At 46.2% G+C, this 27,546-nt stretch overlaps 3 protein-coding genes across 11 annotated transcripts; 1 reads left to right on the forward strand and 2 right to left on the reverse strand.

Annotated features, from left to right (window-relative positions):
* Positions 1 to 148: 148 nt before the first annotated feature.
* Positions 149 to 4,725, reverse strand: gba1 (glucosylceramidase beta 1). Its single transcript, XM_071895748.2, has 12 exons — positions 4,601 to 4,725; positions 4,326 to 4,403; positions 3,959 to 4,150; positions 3,715 to 3,861; positions 3,403 to 3,536; positions 3,111 to 3,283; positions 2,913 to 3,002; positions 2,632 to 2,779; positions 1,691 to 1,915; positions 1,122 to 1,285; positions 887 to 1,003; positions 149 to 801 (listed from the first exon to the last, which is right to left on the reverse strand). Exons 2-12 carry the CDS (start codon positions 4,396 to 4,398, stop codon positions 696 to 698), a joined length of 1,569 nt encoding a protein of 522 aa, XP_071751849.1. The 5' UTR covers positions 4,399 to 4,403; positions 4,601 to 4,725; the 3' UTR covers positions 149 to 695.
* Positions 4,726 to 5,079: 354 nt separating this feature from the next.
* dap3 (death associated protein 3) lies at positions 5,080 to 11,179 on the reverse strand. 2 transcript variants are annotated; one of them, XM_071895745.2, is made up of 13 exons: positions 11,163 to 11,179; positions 9,713 to 9,754; positions 9,366 to 9,479; positions 9,074 to 9,175; positions 8,691 to 8,799; positions 8,465 to 8,557; positions 8,204 to 8,334; positions 8,022 to 8,102; positions 6,696 to 6,860; positions 6,528 to 6,587; positions 6,332 to 6,421; positions 5,401 to 5,518; positions 5,080 to 5,290 (listed from the first exon to the last, which is right to left on the reverse strand). In XM_071895745.2, exons 2-13 carry the CDS (start codon positions 9,749 to 9,751, stop codon positions 5,205 to 5,207), a joined length of 1,188 nt encoding a protein of 395 aa, XP_071751846.2. In that variant the 5' UTR covers positions 9,752 to 9,754; positions 11,163 to 11,179; the 3' UTR covers positions 5,080 to 5,204. The 2 variants fall into 2 exon arrangements, with proteins under 2 accessions (XP_071751846.2, XP_071751845.2); XM_071895744.2 differs by lacking the exon at positions 11,163 to 11,179 and adding an exon at positions 9,983 to 10,151.
* Positions 11,180 to 11,397: 218 nt separating this feature from the next.
* On the forward strand, positions 11,398 to 27,467 carry LOC139908882 (uncharacterized). Of its 8 annotated transcripts, none has more exons than XM_071895736.2 (14): positions 11,398 to 11,670; positions 14,450 to 15,298; positions 16,218 to 20,397; positions 21,964 to 22,315; positions 22,515 to 22,688; positions 22,785 to 22,879; positions 22,992 to 23,065; positions 23,300 to 23,345; positions 23,489 to 23,529; positions 23,630 to 23,700; positions 23,811 to 23,992; positions 24,528 to 24,619; positions 24,747 to 24,918; positions 25,000 to 27,467. In XM_071895736.2, exons 2-13 carry the CDS (start codon positions 14,645 to 14,647, stop codon positions 24,873 to 24,875), a joined length of 6,090 nt encoding a protein of 2,029 aa, XP_071751837.2. In that variant the 5' UTR covers positions 11,398 to 11,670; positions 14,450 to 14,644; the 3' UTR covers positions 24,876 to 24,918; positions 25,000 to 27,467. The 8 variants fall into 8 exon arrangements, 5 of the variants coding, with proteins under 5 accessions (XP_071751837.2, XP_071751836.2, XP_078143178.1 ...); XM_071895735.2 differs by having other exon boundaries at positions 24,747 to 24,889; XR_013506897.1 differs by lacking the exon at positions 25,000 to 27,467 and having other exon boundaries at positions 23,811 to 24,005; positions 24,747 to 24,788.
* Positions 27,468 to 27,546: the final 79 nt, after the last annotated feature.

Below are 27,546 nucleotides of genomic sequence, written 5' to 3' on the forward strand. Positions count from 1 at the left end.
AAACCATAATTTCCACTGTTCACAATCCAATCAACGTAGGTGTCACTGTATATGGTCTCTCCTTTACACCCGCTGATACTTCAGACGCCATGTCAGACTTGACAAGGAATATTTGAGACTCCCACTGAATTAGCATGTTAAAGCTGAAAAGTATGTACTTTATTTAAAATTGAAAAAAAAATACAGCAACTGGTTAAGGCATTTACAAATTCTGTACATTATTTAGATTTCTTTAGAGATGTGACATGGTGAGGACAATTTAAGCATCTCATCGGTTAGAAATGTAGGCATCGGTTATACTTCAGCACTGGCCACTCTTCATAACTTCATACATTCATTACTTTCAAGTACCTTTCCTGATTAGAATCAGTGCATAAAAAATAAAGTATAGTAGTAAAAATTGAAATCACATGGCTGGGTTGAGGTAAATCTTGTTTGCAGAGGTTAATTTAACTGGAGCCGTACTAAAATCAGGAAAGCTGTGCTGATAAGTATGGCTGATAATGTTGTGGACTTGATATGAAAATACCTGGCACCTGTTAATAGGAGAAGCACAGAGTGACTTGGTACTGAAAAGGATCACAAAGTAATAACTGCTTTGGTGCTGAGAAGGATTCAACAGTAAAAGCTTACTTTCTCTGGTCTGTTGAAATGTTCATTCAGTATGTAGTTCAGGTGAAATGAATATGTATTAATCAGTGTGTGTTCCAAGCAAGTGTGATCAAGGAATGAGCTGGAGCAGCAGAGGGGATGAAGCCCACGACAGGATCCCACACCTCGAACTGGATGACGGATGATGACCTGCAAAACACACACACACACACACAGTTTATTAGAATGAAGTGCCAATCAACTGCACACACACACACACACATAATTCACATACCTGTTGAGTATGATGAGAACGACTGAGCCATCTGGCCTGATGAAGGCAGAGACTTCCAAGGCTGTTTCCTGACTGGTAGACACACCCACTCTCTGAGACCCCTCCCACAGGAACTTACTGCAAACAAAGGCGATTGGTGTGGATCGTATTAGAATGCTACCTTTTAAGGATTGGTTGAAGTGACATTCAGACTGAAAATCAGAAATCCTAAGACCCAGCTAGAACAGCATGCTACCTGAAGTGGGCCATGCTATAGAAGGTGGGTTGCTTATAGAAGACATCGCGGTTGGCATTCACTATAACAGGGCTGTCCACAAAGTTCTTGACCCAGTTTGGCCCACCAGTCTGGTCCAAAGCCAGGTTCCAGTCAGTCCAGCCCACCACATAGTGGTTCAAGTCCTGCAGTGGAGAAAGAGAAACAACCACAGATGAGTGAAGTGCCTTATAGTATCTTGTTTCAATGTCGAATGGGCAGCACATCTGCATAAACAAATCCCTCCTGATTCTCAAGATGTCAGGAGAGTGAATGCACCCATGCAAAATGAATGGAATGAAGGGAGTCCAATTTCTTTTGAGGGAGAGTGAGGAGAGAAGAGACAAAGCACCAGTTCCAGCTTGCTCTGGTTGCCTGCAGGCGGTTTGTGGAGTGTGTGCAGTCAGTGTGACTTCTAAACCTGCAGTGCAGCATGGAAGGAGGTGACTCACCCCTCCAGAACAGCTCGCAGCATGCCAGAATCTCACTTCTGTAACAATGGATCCCACTGAACAAGTATAACTCTCATGCATAAGATATGACGGTCTTACCTGTATAATGTCATGCGCGTACTGCTCCGCCCTCTGCCAGCTGCCCAGCTTCACCCCTCTGTCTGCTGGACTCCAGCCAGCGCAGGCCTCTGTGCCAAACAGGTAATACTCCGGGTAGAGGTGATGGGTGGTGCCCAGGCTCAGCTCGGCTGGCACAAAGCTGTCCAAGTACCAGTGAACTGCCACGCCGTGGATGTACCTGCCCGCATGCACATCACTGAGGACCTGGGGAGAACGAGGGGAAGAGAGGAGCAATATTCCACTTAGTTTTAACATGGGGGGTTATTTTGCACTTGATGGCCATGAAAACCATTAATATAAACTACAAGATCGAATGTAGCTGGGACGAGTTTGTAGCATTTGTAGCGTTTGATTGAAGCCACAAAAATAGCCTGAAAACTTAAACTTACATTTAACACGTCTGTGAACAGATTCAACAACAGATCCCACTTTTAAGACAATAAAGCAGTAATTGGTTGGTCGTCATTTTGCATTTCTATTCTTGGTTTACACTAAAATTAGTATTTAAAAATAAAAGTAGATCCGGTCTCCCAAACAGGAACTATCTCTCCTAAATGGTATCCCTCCGCTATGTTGTCTTCTATCAATAAAAATGCAATTTGGTGAAATTATGTTAAAAATGTAAATGCAATTATGTAAAATGTTGGACCCACAGTCAATTGAAAATCACAGTAGCAGGTTCTGTTGTTGAATCTGTTCACAAACGTGTTAAATGTCAGTTTTCAGGCTATTTTTGTTCATTCAAATGAATGGGAAGTAAAAGTCCAAACGCTACAAATGCCAGCTGCATCTGATTGTGGTGAGTAGTTTATATTCTGGTTTTCATGGTGGTCAAGTGCCAAATAACCCCTATTTTAAAACTAAGTGGAATATTGCTTTAAACACATCCATTCCCTCTATCTCTCCATCCTTGGCCTCACCACTTTAGCCCAGTGAGGCAGCAGCAGGCGGTTGTCGTCCAGTATGAGGATGTGTGTGCGGGGGTGTGAGGAGGCGTGCAGGGCAGGACCCAGGTCCATCGCCACCCAGTCCCTCTGCTCCTCCGGAGTGAAGCCCAGAGCCTGGAAACTGCAGTGGGTCAAACATTAAACACTGAAAAATCTATTCTTCTCCACATTGTTGAGAAATTTAGCAGCCATGTAGATGCTTCATATTGATTTTCACATCTTTTGTTTGAATGTAATATAATGTGAGGAGTGACCTGTAGTTTGTCATCTCTCCTGCAGAGGGCTCATTCCCTGTGGTCAATGCCCAGAAGGACAGGTTGTGTTTGGCATATTCCTCAAGGAACCTGAGGGGACAGAAGCAAAAGGAACCAGCCACCAAAAGGAATTAATTTCTACTTAATCCAGTATTACCGATGTGTGTTGCCAGACTGAGGGGAAGCTTCATGTGTCACCTGATATAGTACTGAGCCCAGGTTTTGTGCTCCTTGCCCCCCGGCCGGCCCTTGAGGGAACCCTTTCCTGTGAGTGCATCGTTAGTTTTCAGCCAGGCTGGGGCGCTCCAGGCACTCGCCAGCAGAGACAGGGGGTGAGGAGACAGAGCCTGGGCGCGTTGCAGCAGGGGGATCTGAGACAGGGAGAGAGAGAGGAATAACAGGGGAAGAAGAGGAGAAGAAGATGGGTGAGAGGATATTTGTGTGTGTGTGTGTGAGAGAGAGAAAGAGACAGAGAGAGAGAGAGAGAGACCTTCATGTTGGTGTCCTCAGGAGCCAGTGTGAAGTTGTCCAGGCTGTAGTCTCCAGGTGTGTCAGCGTAGGTGTACAGACGGGTGGAGAAGTCACAGCTGGCCATGGGTACGCGCACCACACTGTAGCCTATACCTGCCAGACACACAGCATCAAGAAGGACTGGTGTGAGCTATGCTGAATAATTAGGATGATTCTGATGTCTTGAGTCATGCTGGATGATTTGGATGATCCTGATATCTTTCTTTTGTCCGTGGGAATAAATTATGACCAGTAACGGGGCAAACACGTGCACACACCAACACGCACAAACCTTCAGTAGAAAAGTACTGTCTTAACAGCTGGTCCTGGGTGCCAGGAGACAAGGACAGGATGTTAATAGCTGCTGCGTCTGTCATGGCTCCCCCAAAACCCCTGATCCTCTGGTACTTCTGGTAGGGAACGATAGTCAACCTGAGGCCTGAAAGGGGCACACACACACCAAGAGGCTCGGATGAGAGAGACGACAAGTGTACAGCTGATCAGAGCTTTGCACGCAAACCCAACACCTTCCTCACCTGCCCCAGTGCTGTTAGCGTGGACCTGACCCTGGCCTTTCTCCAGTCTGCTGCCAGCCATGCTGCTCAGGTAGGAGGCGAACTGGCCCAGCGGAGGCAGGGTGACCGACCCAACACTGTCACAGTATGTTGAATTACACTCACACACCACCGAGTCATGGCCAAAGCTACGGGACACACATTTATTGCTTCCTGGGAAAAGAAACACACAGTCATATATGGGCTATTCCTCTGGGTGAGTGCCACGCTGTATTGGGGAAGTAAAGAGTTTCCATGTTTTACTTAAAATATGTACAGCAAAAGAGGGAACATAGCAGTGTGACAGGGCCCTTGCAAGAGAAAATAAAGTGCTGTGCTGGTGCCTTACCTGTGGAGAGGGTCACTACTACTGTGAAGACAACAAGGGCCAAAAGGACTGCTGCTGGCGATGACAACGCCATTTTATCTATAAACAAAGTAGATCCTAACGGTCACACAACTGCCTATCAAATAAGCTTCAATACATAGTGTAAACCAGTGACAGACAGCAGCTATACACGAGATAATAGTGTAATGAGTGCGCAAATGCTCCATTCATTTTGCTGACACGCGCGTTTAATTTCCAACCACAGGGTCAGTTCACTTCAAAATAGATGCTCTCACCTTGCTGGCTCCTGGCAGAAACTGTGGCATGTCCTGGGAATTATTTCAAATTCTTTATTAGTCACCTGTCAAGTTATTTTGTCTACGCTGCCATACCAGCGGTTTCCCTGTTGTTTATTTTGGCGATCGAATGGGACTTCGGCAGTCATGTGACCTAAAAAGTGTCACATGAACCACCATGCAGTAGTCTGTGTCCCGCAGCCAGATGGCGCTACACCATAAACTAGATTTTCATGAACTTTTCCCAAATATCCCCCCCCCCCCCCCCCCCCCGCTCAGATATTCCCCTCATTAACATAAACTGATGTAACATGAGATCACACAATGCTGTTCACGTGACGTGTTTTGGATAATTTTAACCTTATGTCCTTCTCTGGCCAATCATTGAGCCGTTTAAAGTGTCCGCACCATGATAAACCTCTTTTCAATAATCCAGACAGGCAATACTTTTTTTTTTCATACAACATTTTATTATGAAAGAAGCATACACGCATCATAATTTAGGGAGGGATAGACATTTTATAGGACATCAATGTTTGTGTACATATGTATGTTTTAGGACACTGATATTTGTGTGTGTGTGTGTGTGTGTGTTTAAGTGACTTCATAGGAAGGCACAAAGTCTCTCCAGAATAGATGGATTTCTGTTGCTCAAAAAGACGAGCTCTTTCTTCCCATCCTCCGTTCGGCCTGATGAAGACAGATGAAGAAATAAAGACAGATAACATTTCAAAGTTACTAAAAACAGCATCACTTCAATGTCATTTTATACAGCAAAGCATAACAGCAGTATCACTTACTCTGTGGATGCTGTAGCCAGTTGCGGTCCAGATAGTAGAGGTAACAGCTCTCAAACTCCTTCTCGCTGTAGTTGGAGACAGACACCGGGACAAACGGATCCATGCGGTCGAAGCCCTCCTGATGAGAGAACACACAGACAGGAGGTCGGTGTATCACATCTGTTAAGACGGAGGTTAATGCTTGAAAAACAACTTTGGTAAAACTCAAAGTGGGGCTGCACAACATTCTTACTCCACCAAAATCTTTCAAGTGACAACATTTCTACTGAGTTGGTCTTTGTCAGGTGAGTTTAACACAGAGCCCATCGCCCCTTAAAGTTGCATGTTGGGATAATCACATGATCTCATACTGGAACAGCGCTATACAACTACATGTGTTGAATATATCTGTCCACATCAGCATTCAGACAATGGATAACTAACTCAAGAACACCAATACAAAAATACAAACATTTATCACATCATATTAAACACAATTACAACATTTAGAAACAAATGTAGATATCAATATTAACATAATTCAGATACAACTACTTGATAAGGGAAAATCAACAATGCATATTTTCAAATAGAGTTGACCCATAAAAACAGTCCACAGTCAAGAATAGAGTCCTAAAGCATTATATCATGAGGTATTTTTTGGTGGAACAAGAATGTTGTGTGACCCTAGTTTGACTTTTATGGTTTAATCCTTTCCCAGCAGCAGTGAAACAGGTGGGTGAGCGTGTCACTTTACTTAATCCTGAAAAACAACTTCTGCCCATGAGCCCTAAAGAGCAGGGAGACGTCGCCTTCAGTCGCAGGTCTGAGGTCAGTTTTGCAATTTTCCTCACTAATGATCAAAGTTTGGAGAGGGAAGGCAAGGCTAATCTGCAGCCAGCAGCACTCAGGGGCAGGAGCTGAAGATAATCAGGTATAAATGACCTCTGACCTCTCCCAGCAGCTCTTGAGGCAAGTAGGCGGAGCTTGGAGTGTAGAGAGAACCGGTCTGAGACAGAGTGGTGATGATGGCTCCTCCGGTCTGAGACAAGGAGAGAGAATGTTAGGGGGGTAAAAATAATAATCTGAAATATAATATTCTTATGCAACATCTTAAAGGCCTTCAGCGCATTCTTCTGAATCCTCACCCAGTCGTTCCTCATCAGCTTCCTCAGGTTATAAACCAAAGTGAGTTCTTCTGGAGCCACCTGACAGACAGTGAGAGAGAGAAACACATAAGATATCCCCATCTATGGCAACTGAAGGGGAGATGAAGAGCAGAATGACAGGACAGGACAGTGACTGTGTTCTCTCACAGCGCTCTTATCCTCCTTTTTGATGGTGGACCGTCCCCAGAGAGCGTTGACACCATCCACAGCCACGGCCAGTCTGAAGTCGGCCTCCGGCTGCCCGCTCTGCTCCCTCAGCTCCTTCATCAGCGCCCCCACCACATCACTGCTGCTCTTTACACGAGATATACCCTGGGACAGGCACAAGGCAAAAGGATCGATATCAGAAGCCTAACGACGAATGGAATACATTCAGAAATAAAAAGCAATATAATAACAATACATAACTAATATAAAACATCAACTTCTATTCATCTTCTCTGGGACAAAATCAGAAAAAGTATCATTTGTGTTGTAAAAAAAATGAAAGGAGTATATATCGTTGGAATAGGGTAATTTCTTTCACCATTTTCTTTCGATTTAAGCCTATAAACATCTAACAGTTTAACACAGATGCCTAAGTAGCAGCTCTGGAACATAATTCATGAGAATGAGAGAAAAAAAGACCCACAACTATCAGTCTAATCCCACTTCGTTTGTTATACTGTAAATTGCTGTCAGCAGGTTGGGCATTAAGATGGGATCTATCACATTAAGGCATGGTCTAGCATGATGTGGCAGAACTAATGTCTCTTTCCCACAGTTTTAGTCACTTGAGGGCATAATAATTTGGTGAGCATCCAGCACTGTAGCATAAGTGGGAAACTTAAGAAATTAACAAGCTGCACATGAATCTAGTGTTCCTTTCTGGCTTCGACTGTGTGATACAAAATATTGTGTTGATGCGTCCCTGTGCTCAGATTCATCGTCTATTGACCGCCACGAAGCACAGATAAGATGAAAGATGAAACTTTAATGATCCCTGTGGGGAAATTGGGCTAGCGCAGCAGCAAAGAATAGGTTATAGATAAGAATACAAAAAACAGGACATACTGAAGATTAAAGGTACAGCGTCTTGCTAATGCAGAACTCCTATTGGCTTGAAAAAATTCTGGTGCTGAATTCTGTTATCTACTGACAGATTACAGGTTACAAGATGTTTGCAGTTTACAAATCTATGAATTTACAGTTCAGTGACAAGGCAGTATGTGTAGGGTGTGCAAATGTGCACTATTGGCTTTCCACGTTATCAGATACACACACAGATGGAGGAACATATGTACAGAAATGTGTCAAAAATAACAATATTGGATTCTGAGGGGTCCTAAAGCCTTCCGCTATAGCCGAAGTGAATAAGAACAAATGGATAAAAAAATGTCTAGAAGGTTGGGATACACCCCATCCCCAATGGAGATGAAAGGAAAATCAGAATGTGAGAGTGGGAAATCCAAACTCCTTTCCAGAAGGACTCACCTGATCCACCAGCTCTCCTAGCGGCCTTCCCTCCTCAGTGAACTCTCTCTTTGTCCACACATAGCGCTGCCTGGTCTTTATCTGGGAGGAAGACAGCACAGTTAACACACACATACACAGTCACAGTATTAGGGAGTGATCTATTTGATACTCAAGATAGCAACCTGTGGAAAAATCATTACCTTTGAGAGGAAGTGCTCGTTGGTGGTTCTGAAGTTTCGTAACCAATCAGTGGCTTGCAATGGCTGGTCGAAGCGAGAGGCGTTATAGGACGAGGGCAGCAGCTCTTTACAGTTCTTTACCCACAGGTGGGCTGCATGGGGAAAACACAAAGAAGATGTAGGGGGATCACTGTCGACACATTCAATACTTCTGCAATGGTAGCAGTCAACCACTTGGCCTGTGTGTGTGTGTGTGTGTGTGTGTGTGTGTGTGTGTCTCACCGTCAGGTATATGCAGCACCAGCCATCCTTGTGAATAGCAGAAGTGGACTGTGTGACAGAGAGACAAAGTCTTTCCACTACCCTTCAATCCGTCTGAGCAGCCAGTTAAGGTCAACAACAGGCTTATTTAGGGGAGCATCAAGAAGAGAGAAGTGTGTTTATCTGTGTGTGTGTGTGTGTGTGTGTGTGTGTGTGTGTGTGTGTGTGTATGTGAGTTGAAGGATACAGAACAGGTAGCGCATGGCAGGTTTGCTGAAGTCTGTTTTCTTCAGGTAAGAGATGACCTCCAGAGCAGGCGGCCGCACCATCAGACAGCTCTCATTGAATGTCTTGATCTGAAGCCATACATAAAAAGAATTAAATTCATGTTAGATATTTTATTATTTTGAAATTAAGGAATCCCAACAGTCACAACATATAATTTACAAGCTTTGTTATGCTTTGTTGTATAAAATTACATTGAAATGATGCTGGTTTTAGTAACTTTGAATGTTATATGTTTTTGTTTTTTTTAGAGCAACAGGAATCTATCTACTTTGGAGAGACTATGAGCCTTCCTATGAAGTCACTTGAACACACACACACACACACACACATACAAGCACCTACCTGATATTGATAGCGTGGGGGAAGGCCGTGAGGGAACATGGTGCGGATGTGTGCAGAGGGCAGAGTGTAGTACTGTCCAAAATGTTTCTCTGACTGACATGCCTGGAGAGAGACAGAATCACACAGATCAAGGGACTATACTGACTGCCACTCAATTTACAACTGCAAACACAAATCAGCTGCAAGTGGACAGCAGCTGTACGCCCATCCATCCTGCCACTACCAAGACGAGGATATTAGCTGTCTGGGCTCTTGACAGTGACAGTGAAGCCAAATGTGCATGGTTACTTACTGGATCGCTCTCCTGTGTCCTGAAGACTGAGATGGGCTCGGACTCCGACTCGACAGCCAGCGCCTCCTGCTGCTGGTTACATCCACTGGTATGAAGGGGCCTTACATGTGCTACCTGTCAATATCATCACAACCCACAGGTTAAATGGCACACAACAGAAAGATGTCAAGTCTCCTCTCTATTTGCCTCCTTTGCTAATGTATTATTGAGCCTATTAATATTTCAAGGAGGAGATGCTCCAAATCCTCTCCAGCGTATTTGGAGGAGAAACAGAAAGATAACACAAGCGATTTATCTGAAGCTTCTCAAAACGCACTTTCAAAGTCTGTTGCTGACAGTGAACTCACCGTTTGCCGTAGTCTGAAGGACAGTCTGTGAAGGGCCATGATCTGAAATGCGGATGACCAAGTGAATGGGTATAAAGGTTATATTTCAGGGATCACAAGTACCAAAAAGCAGACCCGATGCGAACTAATAGCAGTTTCCTGAGGCCACCTGTGGTTTCTGCAGGCTGATAACCTTGCGTAAACATTTAGCTAGCAGCTAACTGTGGTACAGACACGTACAGACAGTAACATTAGCGATCTGGATCTATTTCAGCATAATAATCCATTCACCTGCAGATCAATTCATTAAAGATTCAGTGACGATGATTTCGGCTAATGTCATCTATGTACAAAGCTCCCAGGTCTGAGTTACAGCGATGCTAAGTTGCACAATATCGGTCGAAGTCAATGTGCCAGATCTGTCATGGACACCGCCATCATGCAGTGCAGACCAGGAAGTGACGTCACGTGCTCTCGCTCTGTTTAGCCAGCTGTAAATCGCACAAACCAAAAAGGCGACAACTACTGAGTAAAATGGAGTTTACCAGACTTTGACATGTTTTAGCTGCGATCCTGTTATTGATGATTTAGACGTTTGCAGTTATGGGAGCTGGAGTAGACTATGGACAATTTAATACTTGATAAACAGTTTGGAGAGGAAAGTCTTTTCCAAAGCATTAAGATGGCTCTTATTACAGGATTCCTGGGAGAATTACAATACTTAAAAAAAAACTAAAAAAAACAATAGCAAGGCCCACAGGGGCAAATAAACTACTTTCATACTTATTATCTTAGTTAATTACAAACAGCTAGCCCCAACCCTTATAATACTAATACTAATACTACTACTACTACTACTACTACTACTACTAATAATAATAATAATAATAATAATAATAACAGGCCTAATGAAAAACAAAGATGTAGAATTGTAAGATTTTTTAACTTATATTATGGTACACTTGGAACAGGAAAATAATAATAAAGTGAGTATTAATGATATAGGCTATATGAAAATGTATGCCTTTTTGATATAAATAGCATAATATAGCAAAGCAAATATCAAATATATATGACTATATATTTTTGCAAGGTTCACATTAAATATATCGTATGACCTAGTTCTGCTCTGTAGGAGTTTGCAGCAGGTTTCTATTATGCCTACTAGTGCATTAGTGGGCCAAAAACATCTCTTGTTCTATCTCAATACTTTCTGTTTTACCAATGCATTATTAACAGCTCAGCTGTATTAACTTCTGTTTGAGTGCTCAGTTTTAGGCCAGTCCCTTTCTCTCCCACCACTGAAAGCTGAACCCCATGTTGTCGTAGGCGTCACAACTTTTGAGCTGATCTCCAAATCCAAACCACCACCAGCCTACTTTAGCCAAGTCGTCGCCATTTTATTAGGCGTCTAAATAGCCCTCCCCAATCGCCTATTATGAACCGCAATGAGATCCTGTGCTGTATTCACCGTTTTATCTCCTCCTCTGGCCACATGAAAATGGCCACGCAATTACATTCCCGCACATTCACCAACCACTCTGCGCTGTCAGCCTATAAAACAGGACGGGCCGCCGTAGCCTTCAGCCTGTCGTCCCGACACGGTAACAGCCTGTGTATATAGGAGAACATAATTTGAGCCATTATTACTGGGCGCGATGTAACTTTCCCCGAGAAGTGGCAAAATAACATCCTGCTCCAGTGTAACCAGTTCGCCACCTAGCTGCAGAGACGCGCCTACGGAGATCTGTCGACTGTATGATTATGAAAACACCCGCGCCAATGTTGTTGCACAGTAGGCTCTGCGCCCCGATGAGACTGAAACTCGGTTTTAGGAGGTGTACTGGCCTTAGTTATGTAATCAAAGCAACATCTGATGCACCAAAAGCTCCGGATTGCCGTTGGTGCGAAGGGGAGAGCAGGACAGCAACACCTTAACCTCCTGCCTAAACGCAGTTGGCTCCGGGACGCGCTCTCGGGTAAGTAGCCTACGTAGCCTTATTACAAAATGTCATGGCAGTCTGTATTAATGTGTGCAGGCCTGTCATCATCATCGTGCTAAAAGCACAGTTGCTTAGTGAGACATTTTTGCATCCGCTTTGGGCTAATTTTATCCCTTGTTGCTGTGTATGTTTCCCCTCTGTTCTCCGTGCATGATATTTATTATTTCAATGTTGCTGACACCAGCATAAGGGGTGGCAGAGGACAGATAGAAGAGAAAAAGGTGGCTCTAGACTCATCCACATCACAAATACCACCAGCAGATTTTCATGTTACCTAGCACACTTCGATGTTGAGTTGCATTTGCAGCTGTTTATATTTTATATAGCCTAAATGTGGGATATATGTTATTACGGAGATATGAATGACAACAACAACACGTGCATGTGCGTATTGCCGTTTTCTAAGTGCGACAGCATCATGCGAATAGTCATTTTCTAAGGTGCGCAAAGTCATTATGGAAAAGGAAGCTCCTGTTGACGTCCTTAGTAAACCAGTGATAGGTTGCTCCAGTGCGGTAACACCCCCACTACCCATACTGTATCTACAGTAGCTACATCAGTCAGCCTACGCAGCTGCGACCTGGGTACACAATGTACGACCAACACTCTTCTGATACCCTAACTAGGGGAAAGTGTGTATGTGTGTGTGTGTGTGTGTGTGTGTGTGTGTGTGTGTGTGAGAGAGAGAGAGAGAGAGAGGGAGAGAGAGAGACTCACGTGAGAAACTTCCCCCCTATATGTGGAGTAGGCTGCACTGGCTGTAAAGCTTCATGGCCACAGCTCAATATTTTGAGATGCCATCACACAGCCTAATTTCCAGCCCGGGTGCTTTGCTGCTGTTGTCAGGCAGATGATAATGGTGTTGTAGTTATTGATGATAACACCGTCATGGGATGGTGATGATGGCTGGAAATATGGAGGGCCATTACCATGATTTAATCGTTGCCTCAGCACTGCCGAGGAACCACACTGACTACAGTGTCAAGTCCACCCATCATTCTGTCACTGGAAATAGCTTCTGGTCTAATGTTAGAATAATTTTGAGTTATGCTTGAGAGGTATAGCTCTGGAGAACATAAAGGGCTATTAGTATGCACTTTGACTGATGTTGAATAGACTTGCCCTTTTAAGTTTAAAAACCTGCCGCTCACATTCTCTCCTTATCACCACTTTACACTACAAGAGTTTAACTCCTATGATTCAAGCTACTCCTCACACCCATAGCCTCTCAGTCTGCCCCTCTTTATATGGGTCAGGCTGTTGTAGTGGTTATGGTCAAGGTGGCTGCAGTTATTTAGGGGAAGCACCGTCCATCTCAACGCTCATTTTATTTTATTGTAACAGAGGTATAGCCTTGGAGGGCTTTTCCAAACTGTTATATAACATAACATCTACTGGAACAGATGTTGATTTGAACACAGTTTGATTCAAGTAAAGGGTTTGGGTGTGGAGGGACCTAGAGGCAACAGAGAGAGCCCACTGCGCCCCTAAATGAAAACATTATCTGAGATGCTCTTGTAAGTTTAAAGGGCAGTTCAGTGCGTTGAGAGACATATGAGCTATTTCATAAGAGGCTCTCAGGAGAGAGCTGAAGGAATGCAAGGCAGGGTGTGTTTTATTATAAAATGGATGAGTGTCTGTCTTAATGAGAGAAAGAGAGAGAGTATGATGAAGGAAGCATGACAGAAGATGCCGTTTCCCTTCGTTGCATTGAAAACTGGGCTGAACATAGTATGAGTGAGAGTGAGAGGGGGAAAGTTTTGCTGGTGAGGAGAATGTTATTTTAGGGTGTGTTACTTGCTGTAATGTCACATTAAAAGTCCATTTACAATGGGGTCAATGAAAAGCTTACTTGACTTAGAGGAAGCAATGGGAGGAGGAGGAATTCGCACTCCTTTCCAAAAATAAGTTTTACCCTTTCCTACGGATTTGTGTTACCACTACTGAAAGGGGAGGAGGGGAAGGGTCGGACCGTGAATGGAGGGATTTAGGTTGGAGAGGAGGAAAAGAACGAAGTGGAGGAGGAAATATGGTTCTGATTAACATGGATACAGTGCATGAGTTGACCATTTTACTGTGTGGTCTACTGAGAGAGAGGGAGAGAGAGAGAGAAAGAGAGAGAGAAAGTGGATGGGACTAATAGAGAATGTATGCAAAAGCTTACTGCCAAACATGAAAAGGGGAGTTTCGGAGAGAAAAGAAAGTACAGCAGAGGGAACGGTGGGAGGAGAAGTACTTGTGGGAGTAGCTGAGAACAGGAGGCGCAAAGATAGTAGGGAGAGGAGGGGAGGAGACTGGATCAAGTGTGTGAATTAGCGAGGAGCTGATTGATTGATATATTGATTTGGGGAGAGGGGGGCATAATAAGGATTAGAGCGTAAGTAAGAGTGCAGAGGATCAGGAAGTGTGCTGTCTTTTCAGAACTACCGTTATTTACAGTTTGTCAGAAAAAGCTAGTTCAGGCTGTTTTTTTAAAGAATGTGACTAGGCCTTTATTCCGGTTAGTGCAGACATTCTGGGAATCGGCTGCTATGTAGCCTTTGATTGGCCCCCTGGGTTTCTGTAGGGTGAGATCATCTCTGTGGACTCAGAGACTTTAGCACCTCACTACAGCTGCCTGCAGGAAGGGGACTTTCCCCCTCCATGCCTCTGCTGCTGCTACTCATCTGAGCGCACTGAAATGACTAATCACTGACCTCTGTCTATGTCTGTCTGTCTCTCTCTGTCTCTCTCTCTTTAACATACTCCTTCTCAGCTCAAGCCTGAAGGATAGGAGAGAGACCTTTGCTGGATGAAGGAGTCAACCTCTGCTTGGACCTTTATAGCATCTTTTTTTGTAAATCTCCTGACCTACACCTGCAATCTCCTCTCAGCCCTTGACCCCCCCGGGGTCCTTTAGTGTTATACTGGGAACCCCACCGCACCCTGCCCCTCCCCCCTGACTTCTCTGATGGACCAGAGAGTGAAGGGGGGTACCCCTCCAACCTCACACACCCCCCTGGCCCCCACCTCTCCACCTGAAGACTCAGAACAGGAACAAGTGGCGGAGATAAGGAGGAGGGGCGAGGGCGAGAATGGAGACTTAGGGAAGAGAGAGGAGGAGAGAAGAGGAGCAGGGAGGAAGAAAGAAGGAGACAAAGGGGCAGTGCTGGAGCTGCTCATCGAGGGCCGCTGTGGAAGCGCAGGGCAGCAACAGCTTCAGTTCCCTGGCAGAGAGGCTAGCTGCCCTGATGGGAATGTACGACTCCGGATCGGACTCCAGGCCAAACGGACCAAGAAACCGCCCAAGATTCTGGAGAGCTATGTCTGCAAGCCCACCTTCAGGACCTATCAGAGACAGGGCAGGGGGGGGGTGCTGAGGGGGGACGGAGAGGGAGGAGTGGGCCAGCAGGGCAAAACCAGCCCCACACCAGAAGAGGCATCCAGAGAGCAAAGCTCAGGGTTGGATCCTGTCCAGAGCCAGTCCAGACAAACTGCATCTACCGCTTCACCAGCGCTGTCATCATCGTCGTTGTCGTCATCGGCATTGCAGCCACTTCCTACAGCTTCCAGCCCAGCCTCAGCCCCTGCCCTCGCCAGCCCAGGGACCAAGTCAGCCAAACAGGTAAGGACAAGGGCATTTGCCTTACACACACACACACAAACAGCTGCCATTATTAAACCCACTATTATTTGAAGTTAACTCAAAATGGAAAAAAACCTGGGGGGAGAAGGGAAAACATAATGACTGAAGGTATTCATAATCACATAGTAATACATTATTAATGGCACATATGTGGTGTAGCTCTGTTTTGGTTTTCGTAGTCAACCACCAGACAGGCTTATCTGGTGCAAAATTATCCAGCTTTGTGCTCAGTGGTAATAAGGTCAAATGAGCTATTGTCTCAATACTGAAACCTAAGCAGCACATTTGAGTAAACAGACCTATAAATAGGACAACAGCACAGCAACTACTAGGAGCTGTTACAGACATTGGTTCATCAGTCCTTATGACAATCACCCAAGGGGAAGCTTATTGCTTTAGCTGCAAAAACGCCACTCAAGCTGCAGCATTCCAAAATTACAGGACAAGCACGAAATGTCAAGCCTTCTCATCTCTATTAGTGGCAATTTATAGCTACCAATAGCACAGCTTTCTCCCTCTCTATCTCTGTCCCTCTCTTCTATTTTTACATCCCCTCTTTTCTCTACCTGCTCTCATTTATCTTTCACTCCCCCTCTCTCTCTCTGTCCCACTCCCTTTCTCTCTCAGTTTCTCTGCCTTTGTATTTCTCCTTTCTGTGTCAACCCCATTCCTGTTTCCATCACCTCACTCTCTCCTTCTCCTCACTATGCCCTCCTTTCTCTCCCTGATTGAGTCATTTTGTCCTCAATCTCTCTTTTAATGGTCAGACAAAAACAAAAGCATTTAAGTTGTTGTGTTTTCCCCGAGTGCCATTGTCCTTTATTGTTATCAGCAGCAAACTAATAGATATCACAGCCATTGTTGTCTATGACAGAGATTGCCTGTTTGCGCCCTCCAGGTTCCTATCAAACTGGCTGATAAGACAGAGGTGAATTCAAATGGCTCATCTGAGAAAGTGAAGAGAGAGAAGCTTCCTAGTGTCAATGGCCAGCCAGTCCCTGCAGGACACAAACCCTCCTCCCCTAAAACAGACCAGACAGCTCCCACTACTCCCTCCACACCATCCCTCCAAACCCCGTCAGCAGGGGAACCCAGGAGTGAGGGAGACACCCCTAACAAACATAATGGTTTGGTGCAGACAGGGAGACAGAAGGGACTGTCAAATGGGAAAGGCTCCGCCGATGTCCTTGGCCCTACCAAGTCCACTAAGGTCAAAGTTGGAAAACACAGCAGTTCCTCCTCTGCTTCTCCCAGAGACATGGACTCTGCAACAAGACCCCCAGTCTCTGGCAGCTCCCATAAAGAACACAGCCTCTCCCATAAGAGTAGGACAGATTCTCCTTCCTCTCCCTCCGTCACCCCTAAACCACACTCCTCCCCTTCTGTGTCTCTCTCCTCTGGCCACTCCCCAAAACAGGATCCTTCTCTACAGCCCTCACTAGAAAAGAAGAGAGAGAAAGAGAAGAAAGCAAAGAAAGAGAAACGGAAAGAGAAAAAATCCAAGCGAGATAGAGGCGAGGCTGAAAGAGCAAAGAGTGAGAGCAGGAAGGAGGAAGGCAAGAAGAAGAAGAAAGAGAAAGGGAAGGAGGGGAAATCGAGGCATGGAAAAGGCAAGGATGAAAGAGGCAGGATTGATGATACATGGAGGGATGAAGCAGAGAAGATTGAGAGAGGAAAGGCTGAGAAAAAGAGGGATAAGCTTAGCCCAGAAAGACACAGAGCAAAAGATGACAACGCTAAACCTGGTGAAACAGATGATAGTGGTAAACTAGATAAGACCTGTAAACTACCGAACCCAGGCAGACCAGATGAGAGAGACAAGGCAGATGATACTTGCCAGCCAGTTAAACATGCCGAACCAGCAACAACAGGTGACACTAGTAAATCTAAAGAACAAGACGTCCCATCAAAACATCCGACTGTGCCTCCAAGCCACCCCTCTTCTGCTCCTCCCTCTCTCCCTGCTCTTTCTGCTCGCTCCCCCATCTCTCCCCCTTCTTCACCCCCAGAGCAGGACAGCCGACCGCTCAAGAAGCGTAAAGCCAGACGGCCCAGCTGGACCAAGCTGGTGCACCGGGCTCAGAGGGTGGAAAACCAGGAAGCCTCTGTAGATTCCCACCATAATCCATTACTAAGTTTCCCCCAGAACTCCAAGACGTGCCTCCCTACCAAGGCCACTATCCCGCAGGCAGATGAGTCACACCCAACCCCCTCTATCTCCTCCACCAGCAGCTCCTCCGCTCTTCCTTCTGCAACCAAACCTCCATCCCCAAACCAGAGTCACCCCCACTCTGACCCCAGCCCCCCTGCTTCTAGATCCCCCATAATACCTGCCCGAAAGAGGGGCCGCCCTAAGTCCCACACCTCTAGCTTAGATGAACCTCCACCTAGACTTTCGCCCAGCGCTATCCCAGCTGAAGTGCCCGCTCTTGGGTGTGAAGGAGTTCAGAAAGCCCCTGTGCTGGAGCCCAGTCCAATACTTCCCAATACCACTCAGTCTACATCCACTCCGAGGAAGCGTGGCCGTCCTCCCAAACGGCCCCTCCCCGAGGACCAGAGTGGAGATGCGAGTCAAACTGATGTTAAAAAGAGGAGTAAAGACTTGCATTCTGAAAAGGGCAACAGGCAGCTGAAGATCAGGAGGCTGATTAGTGAGATGAAGAAAAGAAAGAAGAGGAGACTCCACAAGGGAACGCTGTCTGAGTATGGAGGAAAGGAGGGAAGGGGAGGAGAGACAGATGGAGAGACCTCTCTCGGAGTGTGTAAGTCAATAGAGGCTACAGCAACACACACCCTCTCCGCCCTGTCCTCCTCCTTTGGGGGTAAGCTGGGCCCTCAGATCAATGTGAGTAAGAGAGGGACCATCTACATGGGCAAGAGGAGAGGACGCAAGCCTAAAGCTCAAACAGCTAACCTAAACTCCAGCTCCCAGAATTCAGCTCAGCCTGCTCTGTTCACCAATCCCTCTGAAACCTCTCTTTTCTCCTCCAGCCAACCCCAACCTCCCTCTCACCCTTTCCCCTCCCCATCTCTTACCCACTCCAGCGGCGCTCAAAGCCCTTATAGTGAAGGCAGCCTAGCAGAACATCCAACATCTTCCCTCCTTTTTCCTCACCCCTTCTCCCTCCCTTCCCCGTCTTCCTCCTGCACCTCCCCTCGCCCTCCCTCCTCCTCATCCCTCTCTCCCTTTGTGAAGAAGAGTTGTCCATGTCAGGGAAGGCATCACTTCCCCTTCCACCAGTCGTCATGTAAGCTCTCCTCTCCCACCCATCCACTGCATCACACACCTGGCTCTCCTGCCCACCTGAAAGAGGCCACCCCGTCCCCCAGGAGCGAATCACACAGCGAGGAGACTTTGCCTAGTGATAGTGGAATTGGCACAGATAATAACAGCGTCTCAGAGCGAGGAGAGATGAGGGGAGGCCGAGGCATGCTCAGGATGGGTCAAGGCTCAGGAGTGATTCTAGGGGGTCAGAGACACCCCTCCTCTCTTGTAGACCGTCCCTCTCCTGTCTCGTCACCCCTCTCTGCCATGCACAGACACACTAACCCCATCACCAATCCAGCTACCATGGAGCGACACAGAGAAAGACACAGGCACAGGCGGAGGGAGTATGACTGTGTCCCTTCATGCACTTGCCTGTGCCCATGCCCCTGCCCAGGGCACAACAAGTGCACTCATTCGGACTATTATCCTTGCCTTGGGCACAGTGCACTGAAGAGACAGAAAAATAAACACAAGAAGAAGCACCAGCAGCTGCACATGCAGGACCCAGAGTTTCTGTCTGAACTAGATGATATGATCGGTCAATTCAGTGAGGTCCACATCGGACGCCGTAGTTGGGCAAGGACCGGACTGGGCCAGGGCTTCGATGGGAGTGGGAATGCCGCTGGAGGAAGGCGCCATCACTCTTCGTCCTCACATCCTCTCCGCTCCAACATCTTCAGGATCAATCTGAATGGCTTCTACTCCCCTCATCCTTCCTCTTATTCTACTAATCCCTCCTTCTCGCCCCAACCTTTCTACCCCTGCCAGCCAGTGCATTGTGGCAGGAAGCCAGACCGCAGGCAGTGCGGTTGCCCTTCAAAGTTCCAGGAGACCATTGACGATATGGGCTTCTACAGAGGCTACCCCCCGACCGCGCCGCTCTACCCCCACCTCCACAGCTCCTTCCCCCTGCACTCTCCTCACCAGTATGCCGCCCATCAGCCCCACCACCCCCACTTCCTCCTCAACCCAGCCAGATTCCACAGGCGGAGGAGCAGGTTGCTGAGGGAGGGAGGTTTAGGAGGAGAGGTCGAGGGAGAGATGGGAGGCAGTGGAGGAGGCCCACACCTCAGCTCAGGGTTCGTCTCCAGCCTCTCCTGTGGCTGTGGGAGGAGTGAACACAAACACAAACATAAACACCGTCACCGACACTGCGAGCGAGACGTGGAGGACGAGGAGGAGGTGCATGACGATGAGGAGGAAGACGATTTGGAGAGAGAGGAGCTGGCCAGTTCGAAGCCAAGGTCAGGGTTCATCGTGGGGCCAGGAGACGGAGGAAGGAAAGCGACAAGAGGAATGGGGAGTATGGGGTCAACAGAATCACCTTGGTTATGTGAGAATGGAAAAGATTCCTTTTCTTCTTCTGCTGCTGCTGCCAGTGCCTCATCATCATCAACATCCTCAGCAGAGAGGTTCAAACACACATCTCTCACCTCACTGGGTCTGGGTTCCTCTCACCTGTCCTCATTTGGAGGAGGCTGGGGCGGCCTGGGCCAGCCCTGGATGAAGGTAGGGGGCTTGGGAGGGTCAGGATTCGGACTCTCCAACCCCAGCTGGAGAACCTTCACTGGGGGGCAGCATACAGGGAGGATGGTTGCATCAGACAGAGAGGAGGAAGATGAGGAGGACATTGAACAGACACACCTGTACAGGACCTCCCCATCCCCAACACACACCAACCTGTTCACCTCTGCTGCCATGGCAACAGGGGGGAGGGGCCTGAGGAGCGGAATGGGCAGTAGGACTCCAGGGAGTGGAGACAGGTCATGGAGGAGGGAGGAGCCAGCCTGGACAGAGAGGAGAGGAGCAGGTGAGGATGGATGAATGGATGGATTGATAGATGCATGAATGAATTGATCACTGACATCACTGTGCTGCTGCCCAATGGCAGATATGAGGTTTTGCTAGGTGTAGTGCCAATGTTGTTGGAGCAATATGTGGACATTTTGCAATGCTAGTATTTGAAATGAGACAAAGAGGTGTCTACTGTCAACATTGGTCAAGTGGTGTCCTGAGTTGTGGTGTAAATGCACAGTCATGCTCTGTTGTATTGTTTTATTGGCAGAAAATATAGATATGTAGAATATTGACAGTAATCCAGATAATATAGAAAATATGTTTCAGTAGCTACATCTAATGACATCAGATTAAGCACTCAAAATTGTTACAGTTGAGCGAATGGGTTTTATGCCAACAGCCACTTTTCACTTTTTCACTGTGACTGATTCTCATATTTGCACAATGTGGAGATAAGATGGCAGTAGCGATAGTTTGCCCAATACAGCGGTGATAGCATTGCTTTTCCTCAGGTGTTGTTGAGCTGCACATCAAAGCCTGCAGGGTGTTTTGAGAGGAAATCAGACTCCGTTCTTTTTATAGCCAATTTCAGACTCCCTCTGCTGAGCAGGGGACGTGCCTGACACATGGGCACACACAGACACACACATACACACACACACTTAGACACACTCAAAACACACAACCACTCAGCAACCATTCTCTGTTGGATTTTTTAAAAAGCGTTATAACAGGCAGGCAGGCAGCATCTTGATGGGAATCTGCCAGAAAATCTTTGAAATCTTCTTGGTCTGTAGCGAACCGCACGCTGTTTCAGCCCGGGGCTACCCAGTGAACACAGTCATTAGTTAACCACCAGATTGGCTATTTAAAGCCGAGCCTCTGCCTTACTGCTGGCCAACAGGGCCTATTTGACTTGGAAAAATCCAATAAGGAAAGAGTGGTCAGTCTTGTCAGGGACTGTGGAAAATGGAACAAAAAGATAGATGACCTCAGGAGGGATGATTGATGAAGGAATAGCACGGAGGTCAGAGAGGGGGCAAAGAGAGAGGGTGAGGGGAGACTTGTTTTTGAAACGGGTGGAATATGTTTGACATGAGTACATCATCTAACCAAACACATATGTGTTTTGAAGTACAACACGCAAGCACGCACGCACACTCACACACACTGTTTTCCTCTCTCTTTCTCTCTGTCTTCAGTCTCTTGAGGTTGTGTTCAGAGTGTGCAGAAGCAATTTGTGTACGGGCGTGTGTACGTGTGTGTGCTCACATAACAATAAAGTATGCATGCTGCACTGTATTTGTGTCCATTTGTGTGGCTTTTCGGGGGTGTGTATGTACATAAATCACTTCTTAATGCATTTCCCAGAAAGTGATCTGGTCAGAGGAAATGTTGTGACTCACCTAATCTGTGGCCCATCCGCATGACTCAGTCTAGAGTGGCCTCACCTCACACCTCCTGCTGGCTCAATCACTGATCCACATCTGTCTCATTTCCTCTCTGCCACTTACACCCCCCTCTCTCACTCCCTCTGCCTCAACCCCTCCCTCCCTCTTTCCATTTCAACGGACTGCAGGTTTACAAGGTGACTCAAGAAGCCGGGGGCAACAGAAAAGTGTGCCAGCGCCAGACGGTGTGACGGTGAAAAAGAAAAGAAGGCCAGGACGGCCCAGGAAGCAGCCGCTGCCCTCCCCTGTATCTCCCCCCACGCACTCCTCCACAGCTCCCCCTGTGTCATCGCCCGACCTCCTGCCGGGACACAGCCACAGCAGAGATGGTAGAGGAGTGGGAGGGAGAAAAGAGGAAAGAGTGGCGGAGAGAGAACAAGGAGGAGGCGATACAGTGCAGCAGGTGACTGAGTCAGTATTGCAGGCCAAGAGGAAGAGAGGACGGAAGAGGAAGCACAGCGATTCCCCCTGTCGTCAGAGGTAAACACTCAACTGCTCCACTCCAGCGCATACTATCGCACCTGAACTGGTTGACTTGCATTGAAAAATACAATACAGCCACTCACCACTACTATATTAACACATGGTTTTCAGCACTGTGTGCTAAGCCAGTGCCTTTTCTCTCTTTCTCTTTTTTTCTCTCTATCATTCTATCTCTCTCTTCATGCCTTCTTTTTAGTGTCGGTGAGGATAAGCCAGAGTGTGACGCCCCCCCTGAATGTTTCGGCCAGTCAGAGCTTGACCCGTCTCCGTCCCAAACAGTAACCGTCCAATGGGAGGAGAGAGCTGATGTTCCACCCAGGAAGAAGTTTCTGAGGGCAGGGCTCTACTCTGATGATTACAAAACCACAGAGTGAGTTCATTAGACACTGGGTGGACAGAATTCGCATACTGCATAAGCATAATTTATTGTTCATCTTCTAAATGCTGTCATGCATCTGTTTTGCAGTCCCCCCTCCCAAGCCCAGCAGGCTAGCAGAGAGAGTATGGAATACACACCAGGAGAGCGCGACTACAGCCTTTTGCCTGCTCCTATCCATGTTGGTGAGTATATGTGAATGTGCTGTCATTCCTGTAGCTGTTTGTAGTCTCTCCCTATGACTTCTAATTGTATCTGAAAGAGACAGCCCCTCCAAATTCCCCTTGTGTCTTCCAGGGAAGTACCTGAGGCTAAAGCGGATTGATTTCCAGTTGCCCTATGATGTTCTGTGGCTCTGGAGGAACAACCAGGTACGGTTTCGCTCCTTAACACAACAACAGGAGGTCGGAGGTGACTAATACAGTCTAATAAAGCCAGCCATAACTTTCATAGTGTAACAGTTCTTGTGTAGTAGGGGGGATGCCAAGCTGAAGCCTCTTTGGAGAAAATAAAAAGCAAGTGTTAAGATGAGATCACTCTGGTTTAATAAATATGCACTGTACACATGTGTAGCGGGATGTAAACCTCATGTTGTTTTGTCACAGCTTCACAGGCAGCCTGCTGTGCCCCTGAAGAGGAAGCGGCACTACTGTGAGTAGTCAGCATTGGATGTGTGATGTTCAGGTTCAGTTGGGTCCGATCCATACTTTTATCTTACACCCTCTCCCTGTCTCTCTCCCTTTCTCTCCCTCTCACTCATTCACTCACTCACTCCCTCTCCCCCCCTCTCTCAGGCCGGCTGAAGGAGAAGACTGTATCCTCTCAGCAGGCAGTGGTGAGTTTGAGAAGAGAAAGATGTTCCATAGCATCGAAGGCTGTGCCCATACTAATCGTAACTAAAACTTACATGCATCCCTCCATTCGCTTCTTTTCAGGAGGAGAGCTCTAGCGACATTACCAGCCTCTTTCCTCACCTCGACATGGATCCTTTGACCAGCAGTGAGAGGTATGGAAAGAACACGCACCCATTTACATTTCGAGCTAAACTATTGGATGCGCTAACACTGTTCTAATGTCTATGGTAATGGCTAATGTTTCTCTCTGTGTGCCGGCCAGGAGCTTTGTGGTGAAGCACCATGTGTTCCTGGTGAGGAACTGGGAGCTGGTGAGAGATAGACAGATCCAACTGAGGATAGAGAGGGAGAGGGAGAGAGAGAGAGAGGCAGAAGGAGAGGAGAGGGACACGCGGCATCTGTCCTGTGATGGAGCCAATGGGGACGACAGCCACATCAAGTCAGGTCCATGAAGCAAGTGTGTGTGTTAGTTTTTGTTTCTGTAGGTGTTTGTGTATGTATACGTGTATGCGGTTGAACTGTATACATTTTCATTTCTACTGTACATCTATATGGATGTCTTTTTGTGTCCTGTGTGTGTGCGTCTTTGTTTTTTGTGTGTGCATGTACTGTATATGTGCGTGTGTTGGTGTTCTGCTTACTGCCCGTTGTCCTCATATTTGGCTTGTCTCTCCATATCATACTCAGCAGTATAAACTAAGTGGTTTTCCAACCACAGACTTTCAGCCTGCAGAAATGTTTCCCCATTTCTGTCATCTGCTACTGGTGTCCAAGAACCCAGCAGGAATCAGCTTTCCCCATTAACAATAAAACCACACTGTTTCCATCAAAGAGTCCCTGACTGATCACAGATAGAAGAGGGGAAATAAGGACACACACACATACACACACTTACAAATAGAATTGAACGGTCCTGCTGTGATCCCTTCCCTCCTGTACTGCCATCATTAACATATACTGTGTGACCTTTGACCCTCAGATCAGCCAGTGGGGGTGGAGGAGATGGTCATCAGCAGTGACCCCCACTGTCAGACTCAGGACACCTCCAGCCCTCGCACTGCCAGCCCCCATGTGAGTACATGCTGAAAAAATGCAACATTTCCCACAGAAAATAAATGTCTTTTCTTTTAGCGATTCAATTTTCCACACGGATGGAAATCTGCAACTGCATTTAGTCCTGCATATTTGTTCACCACAGCCTACCAAAACCCAGAATAGACAAGAGGAGGAAAGAGAGGAAGAAAAAAGAGGGGAAGAAGAGGTTTGCAGCAGAGAATTGAGGAGGAAACGGCTGAATGACTTACTCCTGACCCTGCAACATTCATAAGCTAAGAGAGAGAGGTAAGTAGAGCTTCAGACAGAGCTGCAAGGTAAGAGAAACAGAGAGAGAGAGAGAGAAAGAGAGTCAGGGGAATGCATTATTTGACTGACAGGATCTTGTCTCTGTGCAGGTGGGACCACTCCGGGAAAGGGACCAGGCCCACCATTGGACAGATGGACGGGAAGCGATGTCTCCACACTACTACCACAGTAGTAGTACCACAGAGAACAAGGCAAAGATGAGAAGAGGACAGAAGGAAGAACGATGGCGAAAGAAAATGCATGAAAGACATCTCACACACTCGCAGATGAGTGTGTTGAACCCAGTGCTCAGAAGGGCATCACACCAAGGATGAAACCATGGCAACGCATCCTTTGTCCAAGTGGCGAGGGATGAGAGAAACACAGAGAGAGACTGTCCCAGCTGAAAGAAACAGACCAGCTCAAATGAATTTGCACTAGTGCTGGATGAAGAAGCACACTAAAGACTGCATGCTAAGTGGCCACACTATAAATACACACACACACACACACACACACACATATACACTTTGATCGCCCTTACTTTGGCACCTTAAGCAAACTGGCAAAGAGAGACATTGCTCGGAGAGTGAAAGTGGACACATGGTACTCGACGTTTCAGCTCTGAAGTTTCCAAGAGGCGAGGAGCTTACAACCTGCTCAGAGGAACAAGAATGTGGGCCGGGCCTCAATAGGTCAAACTAGCACCCTCATTTACTCCTTTAGCTTTCAAAGTTACATCGGTCTTTATCAGTGCAGATGTGGGAAAGGACATAAGGAGAGAAGGGAGCCACTTAAAAAAAACTGTCGTGACAGTGTTATGGTCTTCTCCGCTTTACCAAGACAGCGTCTGTTATCTACCAGTGAATAGGCAGGGGGAGGGGTCGGACTTAGTGATAGCAGGAATTTTGGCATCGCTGCAATAGAATTTCTAATGAGGTTTTAAGAAAGAAAGAAGTTATTTTTGAAAATGGCAGATTGAGTACTCTCTACTGAAGAAATCAACACAGTATATCGATGGTAGGAACGTTTATTGTTGACTATTTTCAGTATTGCTTCCCGGGGGGTGGGAGGGGGTAAAGTGTTTTTGTTTACTTCAGACTGCCTTTGAGAATGTTTCGCTCTTTGCTCCAGTCAGAGCATTGACAATCAGAATGTCTTAGGGGGAGAAGGAGAGGAGGAGAGGAGGAGAGAGGAAAGGGAATGAGAGAGAGAATTTACCCCTAATGCTCTGTAGAAGTGCCATGTTGTCTTGTGTATACCTAAGCGAAATCATGCAGTCTTTAAAAGCAATATCTCCTGTGATAAGGACTACATAAGGACTTCCTTTGTTGTGTTTTTTTTTTTTTAATTGTGAATATTTGGGGATTGGAGGTCATTTTTCTGTACAGATACATAGTAGATTGTTCTCATCATAGGAGCATTGGGCTAATCCACTTAGTCAGCAGTGGAAGGAACCACAGCGTTTAGTTCCATGTGAATGTACATAGAGACAGAACCGTTTCCCTTCTATCAACAGTAGCGTGTAAAATTAGTATTATACATTACATAATACTATTGGGATTATACATAAAAGTTAATAATCAAAGCCTTCATTTTACTAAGATGTTTTTAACAAATTATATAACTGACCAATATGATATATCAAATATTTCTCTTTAAAATTGACTATGATTGTATATGAATTTTTTCTAGAATACATAATTTGTCTCTTTTTGGTTGAGTGTAATTTTTTTTCTATTGGTCAGACAATCAGTGATAAGTGAATTAGTTAGTTTTTTTCCAGTGTTAAATTCAGCTCTATTTCAGTAGTGAGGCTTCCAATAACAAGCCAAGAAAGTGCAATTTCTTTGACTGTTTACATACTGTATGTATATTTCTCTCTTTCCTTTTTTAACTAAGAGCACTACATTATTGCCAGTGGATGATTAACTTTATAGCAAAGGTACACATAAAGAGTTATTTATCTAGTTTGCATGACATGTAACCTTTGCCTATTGCCTCTGATAATGTGCATCTGAAAAACAAAACTTCATCAAAAACAAAACTATTGTAACTCAACGCCATAGAATGTCAGTTCAACCTTTTGCCTCTATATCCATGATAATAAAAGCATTTTATGTCTACTACTAAACCCTGTGAACTAAGCTACATGGCTTCCTCATTGTTGTGTATGTGGAGGGGGGTACTGCAGTGACGTTAATTAGCTTGTGCTAACAGTGCTATCTAGTGGCGTGAGATTGAATATCTCACACTGTGTTGTCCTCCATAATGACCCACAATGGAGGCCGCTATCAAAAGAACACTCCTACAAGATGGGGGAGGGCTGCAGCTCGCTCCGGAGATTGGTTCCCTTCGCTCTGCCCTCCGCAACATCCTAGGACATCCTGGGACCGGGTCCGGCCAATGAAATGACAGGCATCTCCATGAAGCATTTCCTGGGGACTTTAAAGGAACATAGAGTATAATAATAATTAAAAATGTTTATGGTCGTCTTTTTCACTTCCTCTGCCAGGACTGATCTGACAGATTGCTTCCTGTCAGATTGCATATTGCAGCAATAAAGGAAATGAAATCAGTTTAACATTTTCTGAGATGTCTTCACACATGACTTCCTGATTAATAACCTCAGCTATGGTCGGAACAACATGACTCAA

Source organism: Centroberyx gerrardi, chromosome 12 (genome assembly GCF_048128805.1).
Source record: "Centroberyx gerrardi isolate f3 chromosome 12, fCenGer3.hap1.cur.20231027, whole genome shotgun sequence".
NCBI lineage: Eukaryota > Metazoa > Chordata > Actinopteri > Beryciformes > Berycidae > Centroberyx > Centroberyx gerrardi.